The 11,219-nt window shown below is 42.4% G+C and overlaps 1 protein-coding gene across 11 annotated transcripts in view; it reads left to right on the forward strand.

The window, feature by feature from the left end:
* The first annotated feature begins 4,908 nt into the window (after nt 1–4,908).
* Nucleotides 4,909–11,219, forward strand: part of LOC109952324 (discs, large homolog 3 (Drosophila)) — a 56,292-nt gene continuing 49,981 nt past the window's right edge. For all 11 annotated transcript variants that reach the window (XM_020587386.1, XM_020587611.1, XM_020587539.1 and 8 more), the window contains exon 1: nt 4,909–5,610. In XM_020587386.1, the coding sequence (XP_020443042.1) occupies nt 5,245–5,610 (366 nt within the window). In that variant the 5' untranslated portion in view covers nt 4,909–5,244. The remainder of the gene's footprint in view (nt 5,611–11,219) is intronic.

An 11,219-nucleotide genomic window follows, 5' to 3' on the forward strand; every position in this document is an offset into this window, starting at 1 on the left:
TAACCAAAATGTCTGTAAAGGTTGTGATCAACCTGCTGCCCACACAAGCAACAAGCACTGTCCTGATATATAATGAGACAGAAGTGTCTCTGGCTGTTCGTCATTATTATTAAAGGCCTTGTGTTCGCATTCCTTCCTCATTACAACACAGCCAGTGGCACATGGCAGCACAGTGGCTGCAGGCGTTGGCTTTTTAGCTGAACCCAGAACTAGTGCAGTAGGTGGGGTGCGGGAGAAGTGAGGATCAGGGTGGTTGGAGGGGGAAAAAGAGAGGGAGATGCAGGGTACATGAATTCAGTGTGCTTGTATGATAGTTCCTTAATAAGAACATGGTGCAGGTTGACTCTGGTGTGGATAATATGGAGCTGACTGTGCGTGTCTCCCTCTTTCACATGAAACAGGGAGGTGAGAGAGGGAGTGAAAGGAGGTGGTGGGGGGTGTAGGAAGAAAGATGTAGTGGGGGAGGCTAGAGAGAGGGTGAGTAAGGCGGCTGAGAGGCGAGGGCCGATGCAGTGCAGAGCTGGAACGGACACCCAGAGCTCAGCCTTCCATGGGTTACCATGGAAACCACATTCCTCCCCCGCCTGCATCCCTACAGACTGCTCTGACTCTCTTTATTTCTTTCTCTTCTCGCTTTGTTTTTCATCCTGTCTTTTTCATTCCTCTTTTAATTCGCGTTTTTGTGTGTGTGTGTGTTTTTTTACTTCCCTCTCTCTTTCTGCTCTGCTTTTACACTGTACATACATTGAGCACATTCGTGACGATGTGCATTCAGCAAGCGCACTGAATTCAGATGCATTGCTCTGTGGCAAGGTGAATGGGTAATTACACAGTGTTTAGTTTGTGTTCCCGAGCACTCATGGATACATAAGCACTTTTTGTTTTCTCCGTATCTCTCTGTTTGCTTCTTTCTATTTTTACTCCCCCTTCTGTTCAGCACCATGCTTCAGTAATACCCCCTCTAGACATCACATTTCTGCCCACACAGGGCACCTTAGCTTCGTTTCTCTTCAGTTATGACATCTGTCGTGGCTCTACAGCACCTTCATCATATTTTATCAACTGCTTTCTCCTTCCTGTCAGTTTCCAGCTCATCGCTTAACCTCCTACTTGCACCCCATTTCATAGCTCTCAGCTTCTGTCTATGCCAAATGCTGTTCCTTAGCCCTGCAGCTCTGATACAATCTACCGCTCTCCTCCTTTTTGGCTTCCTCATTACCCTTTATTCCTTCTTTCATTGTGCTCCATGTGTATGCTTTGTTCTCTCTCATTATTCCATCAGTTTGAGGTGCTGTGTTTGGTGTGTTTTGTGGAGCAGCTGTTCTCTGCCACTGAGGCCTATTAATAGGAGTCTAAGCCATGAAGCTTTGTTTTCTGTGTCTGGAAGAGCATTGTGGTCAGTCCTTGACAGGTTACTTTGTTTTGCAGAGCAAAATGTGTGAGTAGCTCCCATTTCCCTTTGCCTGACTGGCTTTATGTCTTTGCATGCACATTTCCTCCCTTCCTCAGCATTCACACTTTTCAAAGCTATGATCTATTGAGCAGTGGAACTATAAACTGTAAACATTCTCCTATGTTCTGGGGTTTGCTCTTTTTAATTTAATATTTGCTGTTTGTTGAGGAATCAAATTAATTCTGCTAAGATGTAATGTTCCTGAGAGACTTTTAAGACTTTCTTCCTCACTCCCTCTTGGAGTTAGTTAAGGCTAAAGAGTAGCTTAGTACATGTTGATATGGAGCTGCCCCTTTAAGACTGCCTCACTACCGCCTGTCCTTTTATGGTGCTGCATCCGGTCGGTCAGGTGACAACAGAATAGTCACATAGCTTCTCGGAGAAATGCCTAGAAATGACTGAAAAGCTCAATACATGGTCTGTGCAGTGGTTGAAGGCTGTAATGCTCATTACGATAGTGTATGTGTGTGTGTGTGTGTGTGTGTCACAGAGTGTCCAGGTGGGTTTATGTAATAAGGGCCGTGCAGGCTGATGCTGAGCTCACTGTGTTGGGGGAGCTGCAAGGTGGGATGTGGAGAAGCTTCTCTGTTCAAAAGCACAGGATAATGACCTCATTTATGTTATAAATCACAGGTCTTTCTTTTTCATTTTTCAACAAAAGGTCAGAGATCACCATGTTCATTCCACAATATAAATCAGTTAATGCTGTCGACCCACATCTTTCTAATCCAAACTGTTTAATTTGACACAGCATTTATCAAGAATTGCAGACACATAAACACAATTCACTCATGCATGTGTTTTGGGAAGGTCTGTTGCTATTCTTCTGGTACTGCTAAAACCAAACTGTTCTTATTGTTAATACCTTTGTCCACTTTTTATGTTCAATTTCAAAGGTAAATTATAACATTACATTACATTTTCTCTCTCCAGTATTTATGTCTAGCCAATAACAGAATGCTGGTAACTGAATATTGCCTTCTCTGCCTGGCACCCTCATCATAAATGGAAGAATAATTAAATTTAACAACATATTCAGATATAAACCAAGATTATCAGTTACATAATTGCATTTCTAACAAACAGGAGAAAATCCTGTTGTCTTTAGCCACAAAATCAGTGACAAGACAAACATACCAACACTACATTAACCTTTTCTGTCCCCTGTAACAGCTCTAATTTGATTAGTGCGTATTAACTTCCTGTATTCATCTTCTTGTTATTCTTTTGGTACAACAATTGATTAGCTTTAAAAACACTTACCAGTGATATGGTTGATATTGATACGGTTTTAATTATGTATCTAAAGGGAGAGTTCTCTTTCCCCTAGAGGTTTTAAATATGCACACAGTTCACATCACAGATATGACACCACAGTGTGTGCCCATCGATACAAATGACACATCTGTGTTCCTGTATCCCTGCTGTCTTTATTATTTGTATTCTGCTTTTCATTTCATTGTGTTGTACAGTATGTTTTTCTTTTACAAACCCTCTGAGCACTACAGTATATATGATGTGAACCCTTTGTAAGAGAGACAGATTTAGGCTAGGGAAGGATGGCTACAACGTGCTCGGTCATGTGCGCTGTGATCAATATGCTTACATTGTTCTTTCAAGCCGCTACCCCAAAGCCCCGCCTCACTGCTCTGATTGGCTTCAGCGGGGTTTGTGGCTGCATCCTACAATGTAACTTAAGGCATTCAGTGGTTTCTAGTCGCTGTTTAAAATGCCTTTTTTCTCTTCTTACTCTATGTTTGGAAAATCTCTGTAGGTTAGAGTGATGGAATATTTTTTATAATGAAGTGAGTTACTGTTGCATGTAATTAAGTGTGGCTGAGCCTGCTGTGTGTCTCCTGGTAGGGCTGCAACACAGTACAGTGTGCCCTCACCCTGAAATACTGCTCAGTTTAACAGGAAGGCTGCACAGATACACACCGATAGACAGACTTTAAAGGCTCTATATTTTTGTTACTAGCATTCAAAATGAGGTCTGTAACATAAAGACTATATACAAATATACTCTCTCCCTGATACGGACACACCCTGTCACATTTCATTAATAATGCATATATGCAGGGCTTTAATGGAGACACTATAACATTGTCTCTCAGTTGTCTAAAAGCTAAACCTTCACCCTCAGTGTCAGAATGGTTTCTGTCTAGCTGTGATCAGTCCACAAACTCATGCAAAATGGATCACAGGCAGTCCTGTCACATTCCTGAAAATATAACTGCCACAAACACATGAAAGCCATATAGTCTCTGCTTCTTTTTCCCCTCACACATTCTCAGTCTCAGCCTCTTCCTCCACCCACTCTCAAACCCAAGCGTATAATCTTGTCGGTGTCATGTGTTGATGTCATCATTGTGAACATAAAATATTTCTTAAAACGGGGCTTCAGGGGTGCAGTTTGCTCTCACTGTGCTTGTCTGCCCCAGTCATGCACAGGGGGCAGGACTTAATAAAATAATTCAGCGGCAGTGCTAACAAAGGAAGAGGGATAGAGAATGAAGTAAAGTAATGCAGTATGATTCATAGGCATCCTCTGTTAAGAGGCAGGCCTAGTGATACCCAGGAAAAAAAGGATTTTCATCTGCTGCACCTGCTTCCATTATGAGATTACAGTATGGGCAGAGCCTGAGGTTGCCAGTTACTAGCACAAGAAAGCTGTTAAGTTGGCAGCTGAACTAGAAATGATCATGGAGGTGACCAGTGACCAGTCAGGTGAGACATGGTGATCATTGTAGGTTGGATTTTAGCTGCATGGGTCTGATTAAATACACTCACAATCAGTGGCTCAGAGTTGAGGGTCAGCGTGTACAAGTCGCAGACTATGACTTCTTGACCTTTTTTAAAATATTGAGGAAAAAAGCCAAATACAATGTTTTAATGTGGCTTGAAGTAATACCACTTTACCAAATGCAGTCAGCAGTGAGATCTAGGAGTTGTGGCCCCTTTAAGAGCATCTAGTGAAGCACTCAGTCCTGTTGGTGCTGCTGCTGCTGATGGCAGCACTGCCTGCTGATTGGCTGTTGCTGTCAGGGGTGAGGTGCTACAGGGATGCTGCAACATATCTCTCTCCCCCTCCCTCCCTGCTTCTTTCTCTCTCCCTCTCCCTCTCCCCTCTCTCTCTCTCTCTCTCCATCTCCCTCTTGCTCGCTTGCATCCTTCTGAATAATCCACATCTAGGGCAAGCTGGCTGAGAGGCAATCCACTGCTCAGCTCCTCTCTGCAGGCTGAGGAAAGAGACAGAGAGAGAAAGACAACGATTTTCAACACAGAAGGAAAAACGTCAGATTTTGACTGAACGGGAAGATACCAAGAATCAAAAGAGGAAAATTTTCATCTGCGGATATCATTTATTTATACATATTGTTTATATATCTATATATATATGTATTTATATGCATATCACTGTGAACCAAGAAAAAGAAGAGGAAATTTCTATCATCGGGGCTGGTCTCTGATTGCGTGGTCATATACAATATTTTGAATATTTCCTTTGATCTTCTACGTCAAGAGGACAAAGACTACGTGCCCATTTTGTATTTTTGTTTTCCTGTTGCTGCTTCCCATCCCTCTCGATCTTTTTTTTTTCTACATTCGGGAGGAATAAAGCGGAGAGTGAAAGGATTTGATGAAAAAGGGAAAAATCTGTAAAAATTCCTGTGATTGGTGTTATCTCCGTCGGCATTAGCATTCTGTGAGCCGATCACAGCGTGCTGTGTGAGATCTGAGGAGGCAGCAGAGACAGAGTGCTCAGTGTCAGTCCAGCCAGCACAGTCAAAATGCACAAACATCATCACTGCTGCAAGTGCCCAGAATGTTACGAGGTGACCCGTATGGCTGCCTTGCGTAGGATGGATGCCCCTTCGTATGGAGGAGACTGGCAGGCCGAGCCCTATGGATACCCGCCTGGGTATGGGGGAGGCCAGACCTTGCCCCCTCCAGCCTCAGGGGGAGGAGGAAACATGGGAGGAGGAGGGGGCACTTTGGGGAGAAGTAAGGGCAAGATTATGTCTGGTGGGGGCCCTGGAGGCCCAAACTCAAAGGGCCAATCCAAGGGTGGCCCCAAGGTAAACGGCAACAACTCCAGTGGGCCAGGAGGATGGTGGCCTGAGTGCACCTGTACCAACCGGGAGTGGTACGATCAGGTAACTCATCTCCCTCGCTCTGTTAGGTAGCTCAGGCCTGTGGTGCCTGTCAGAGGAGACAGGGATCCATTGAGCTGCTGGTGTAGTAAAACAGGGACGATTATGTATCAGCTGAGGCTGGCAGTTTTTGGAATAGAATTCATTTTTAGTATTCATCTCAAGCCCCCAGTTTCCCATTGTTGACTGGCGCTTCTATTGGAAACAGAGTAAGGAGTACAGAACAGGACTGATCCAGTTCCACTGCACGTACATGGAGATAATCTTCATGATTGGATTTGATGCAGGTGACTAATGCTTACAGATTTAACACACCTAGTGTATGTCATCCAAGGCTGATACAGTTACCCTAGGCCAATAGATGGTGCATTTTCATTCACTGAGATGCAGTTTGCATATATTTTAGGTTGTATCTCAGACTGATCATTCTGACAGTGGAAAATAAATGTCAGCAAATTATAGGATTGTGCCTCTTAGCTCAGAGCAGAGAAAGAGATGATGAAATCTACAAAACCAATTCCATTCCCTTTTTTTTGGTCTTGTGAATGTGTTGTTAGAAAAACAGAGAATCAGCAATATTTTGCCTCTCATACGTGCTGCAGAGTGTGAATGAAACCGCCTCTTGTGCTCCATTTTGTTTCTATTATCTCCATCTATTTACATGTATTTCAGAATTACAGTTCATAAAAGGTCAAAACAACCTCAGAAGAACAGTCTTTAATTAAGCAAGGTGCATGTACGTATGTGAGCATGAGTGAGCTTGGGTGGGGGAAGGGTAGCTTGGTGAGCATGAGATTCAAGGAATGGCTCTTGCTATGCATGAGTATTTGTGTATGTAGTCTCATATTTGCAACAAGTGAAGCCGCTGCATTTATACATCCTCCATTTATTTCTGATCGTGTTTTGAGCAAGATGCGAAGCAAAAGGAAGAAGGGAAGGTGAGATGAAGCACAGGGGTAAAATGGAGGCTGATATTTCAGTGGCAGAGTGCAAGAGATCCCCTGAGCTGAGCCCATATATGAGCCGCAACCTGGCTGATATTAGCAGATTACTACAGAGAGGTTTTAGCTTTGAGGCAAAAAGAGAGAGGCACTTTCTCGTGGCTTGTGTTGCATTGAAAGTGTTACGCAAGCCCTTTTCTCATCATTTACATCCAGTCAGGCTTATTTCTTGTTTCACACATTAAAAAGCTCACAGCAGATGTGATTATGTAAGCAGTTGTTGCTTACATTGACATTTTATTCCCCCTCAGTGTTAACACCACAATTTCTAGTGCTCATCTCCAGCATATTTATTCAATATTGAACTTTCAGTGAAATAAATGAGTGTGATGAAATATGTTTTTGGACTGCATCATGATTCATGTAAGGATACTTTGTTGTCAAAACAGCACCATTAATGGATAAAACGCTCTGTAGGATCCGATCCTTTCGAAGGATCCTTGCTCCTTTACTGTATCATCTGAATGTGCATGAAGGTTCTGTTGAGAAAATGTCCAAGCTAGCATTCATGGCTTCAGTCACTGGAAAAAAAGAGATCGAATCAGTTATGGATGATGGTTTGAGGGGGCAGTCAGTGGAGTGAAAATGCTAAGGCTGAAAAAGAGAGAAATAGACCAATAAAGGCAGGCAGCAAGCCCAGAGAAGGGGAGGGGGTTATGTAAGAGGAGGCAGTTGGTGGTGCTGTCGGACGGAGAAAGCAGGAGAGACCCTGGTTCTGTGGCCAAGCATTTCTCACTCCATCTCTTTAAACCTGTGTGCGCATGGCCAGTCTGAGATAGCCTTTCTATATGAACAGGCTATAGGACTGGCAGGATGAAGACCTACCACCACCCCCACCCTCCCGGCTCTCTTCAGTCAGTGTTGCTCGGCCTCGGGTGGGAAATATGAATGCTCCCCTTCCCCCACTAACTATACACAGCCTGGGGAACAGGACAGTGATCACACACACCCAAACACACATCTATTATCTTATAGCTTTTACAACAACCAGTGTTTTGGATGCTCACACGATGAAAGGAAATAAGCCTGCGCAGTGATTCGAATGATCTGAACCAGCTTTTTATAGCTGGATCATTGACATTTTTAAATGAACACTTCATGTATGTGTGAGGAAATCATTTGACACCCCAAGACATAACAGTGCCATATTCCTTTTTTTCCCTCATCATCATCATCATCTGTTTCATAAACGATTGTGTTACTTTTGTCAGGATCTTGCTAGGTTAATTATGGATGATTCCAGTTGGGATTTTAAAACTAGCTTTTGAATTTAAGTCGGAGAAAAATAGAGACCTCAGTCTAGTACAGGGAGCTTCAGTCAGAAAGCTCGCTCTTCCCCCCCGCGGGCTCCAATCTGTCTCTGTGTGTTGTCCGGCTCTGTGGCTGTGATTAGCTTTAAATATTAAATGGATTTTACTTTATTTATTAGCATCAGCATTTGGTCCAAAATGCAGTGCCAGATCTACTGATTATAAGAAACCTCTAGTGGCAGCAATGCTTTAAATTAATGCGCAGGCACGATGGGCATTTCATGTCGGACTTGAAAGCGTTCAGGCCTTGATCAGAAATGTTTCTGTGTGTACTGTATGTATATGTGCGCTTTTTACAGTCGCATTGATTTATTGGTGTCACTGGCTTGTACATCTGTCTGATGAGATTTTGCTTGGTCAGATTTGATTTGCCAGTCCTGAGAGAGTATTAACAGATGGAATTTACATGTGCTCTGTGTCCAACAGTCTTGAGTTGGAACCCCTTTCTGTGATCTTAAAAGACTCCGCCTAAATCTGGAATACTCTCATCAGATCAAGAGAGATTTATCTAGTGTCTTAAAGATCTGGTGTGATCTGGTGCAGCTCGTACCAATGCATTCAGTCCATTGTGACAGATAATTATTGCATTTTTTCCCCTGATGGATTGGTATTTCTTTTCTCTGATACATATGCCTGACAGACAATAGATCCCCAACATGGGTTTCCCTTATGATAATGGGTAAAGCAGAGCAAGTAGGATAGCAAGCAACTGGATAAGTGTCTAGAAAAGCTCTAAGATGTCCTGGATATTGTGGCTGATGTTCAGCTAGAAGCAGGTTAGAGCTGTGTTGATGGATAAAATATGAATAAGGTTTTTCTCAGGAGTACAAAGCATTCCTCTGTCTTCCATGACTCTCTACTCTGGGAAGGCAGACTCATCGTAAGGCCTGGGAACCTTTGCCTCGAGACATAAGGACATCATTAAAGCAGCTCTTTGTTGTGATCTTCACAATTATGTAGAGGCATTTCATGTCACAGGTGGTGGTACAACATGGGCTACCATTTGGTCATATTTCTGTTTCAGTCTGACTTCTTTTGTTGCCTGGCAGAGCAGGACAACACCCCGGGTATGGGATAGCTGGCAGACCTCTTGATTCTCAGATTACAGTGCACTATAGGTGCATTTTTGCCTCATTAATGCAGCAGTGGTGCTTGTTAATGTTAGATGTGACATTTATGGCTGTTTGTAGGTCTGTTCTCTTTTTTGCAATAATCCAAGAGTCGAGGCTAAAATTACAATTCTTTGACCACTGAACCGATCATATAGAGAATTTATTGGTCTGATCATTTGTGTGAGGTGGTATTTAAGTAGCCGTAATTACAGCTGCATCACCAAGTGAAAACTTTGCATTTATTAATAGAAATAAGAAGAAGGTGACGTTCTGACAAATGGTCAAACTCATCATCAGGTATGTTTTAGACTTGTGCTTAATGGAACATTATATTCAGTGCCAGTAATTGAAATAATTCTGACAGATTATCATCACACCAGAATAATAAAAAGTATAATTATTTTATTGTCTTGTCCAATTCCACCAGTGACATCAGGGCTCATCATTCTTTAGTTTCAGCATCAGTCATCAGATCGGCATTTCATCTGAGGACGCTGCTCCCACCATGCTGCCCCTAACTCTCTCCAACACTCACCCCAGCAAGCATTTTAAAATTCAGTAGGAGGTAAAACAGGCTGAAACTGTGTAATTACTTGTTGAAGTCTGTCTATACTGCAGCTTAAACCCTGTATTCAGATAAACAGTGTTAACTGTTTTGAAACCTGTTATAGACATGATGCTCTGTGCTGTTTAGGAGTAAGTTTGTATTTTGTTCTCATTGTGTTCAGTGTCATTTGCTGGCTGAAAAAATGTGCTCAACCCACGCCATCATTTTAGTGACAAATCCTACAGAGCTTGGAGGAGATGATCTTCTCATCTGCGATTTTGGCCACCATGTGTTTTGCTACACTGAAACCTGTATCTAGTCTGTGTGTAACCTAAATGCAAGACATTATAATTGATGTTTTCCATTACTTGTAGGTGTCCTTTCAAACTGTGCACTGCAATTTAAAAGTATTTTACCAAAGTCAGCTAATTACATTCAGAATGTAGAGCAGCTACATTTGTCACAGTAAGTGGATATTGTGAAAAATGAGGTTCACAGCCTTTGCTCGTGTGTGACCTGTAATTTCTGTAAAGAAACGATTCAGGGAATAAGATCCAGTTCAGTGTAGCTTCTTCATAATTGTACTGAGCATCAGCAGTTTTCTTGCAGGGATACCTAGCTTATTCAAGGAAACTCAGTCAATCATCAGTCAATACCTCTGAAAGGAAAATAGTTTTAAAATGGTTGTTACATGGTTTATTATGGGAGCACAAACCTAATACTTTGCCACATTTGGGTATAAGGAGCAGCAGCTGCTTGTTTTCTCTCATTTGCCATCGTAGCATTCTCACTTTTCACTATGTAAATTTAGAAAAAGGAGAAAATATGTTTAGATTGAAAATGCATTTGTTAGTTAAAGAAATTAAAAATTTGTAGCAATGTAAATGTTTGGTCCAGCCAAAAAAAATCATTTACCTGTTTGTGGTACTTGTAGATTCATGCTGCATAAACCCTAAATTTGAACCTTTTTTCAATTTCACTGAAACCTTTTTTTTGTTTTGTTTTTTGAAAAGTGTATGTCAGCTTTTCAGACTGCTACTGCAACTATGGTTCAGTTGCCAACATAGCATTTACTGATCTCATACAAATTCGGAGCACATAATTTAATTTCAGCGGTCTGCTAGCAAACCTCCTACATCATATCTTTCCTTCTGCGCCTGCAGAAGGACAGAGCACCAGTCAGACCTTGACATCAATGTACCGGGGAGCCTTTGACAAGCGAGCCACCATTATGAGAGCTGGAGAGGTTGATATGTGATGGGGAGCTGCTGTAACTGTGATCCAGGACCTAAACCACCCACACTTCCCTTAAGAGCCTCCACTCTGCTGTGCTTTACGTTTACATTATGTTCACACGCTAAATCTGCACTTATTGTTTCAACATGGAGGTCCTCTGGAAGATATTGGATGCATGGGAATATGCTGTGTCTTCTGCTGATGGAGATTGATGCTCATTAAGTGGTTTAGTCGTTTTTAAAGTATACAGCTACATGAGGTGTATGTGCAGGCTTTTGTACATTCTTACAGGTGTACTAGCCTGAAGTTGCAGAGCCTGTGTGTGGAGCTGTGTGTCCCTGTGATCCATATGGCCATTGTCAAAGGCCCTGCCAGGCATCAGCTGTGTATCGGCTTGCATGTCCTC

Source organism: Monopterus albus, unplaced genomic scaffold (assembly GCF_001952655.1).
Source record: "Monopterus albus unplaced genomic scaffold, M_albus_1.0 scaffold2.1, whole genome shotgun sequence".
In the NCBI taxonomy this organism is placed as follows: domain Eukaryota; kingdom Metazoa; phylum Chordata; class Actinopteri; order Synbranchiformes; family Synbranchidae; genus Monopterus; species Monopterus albus.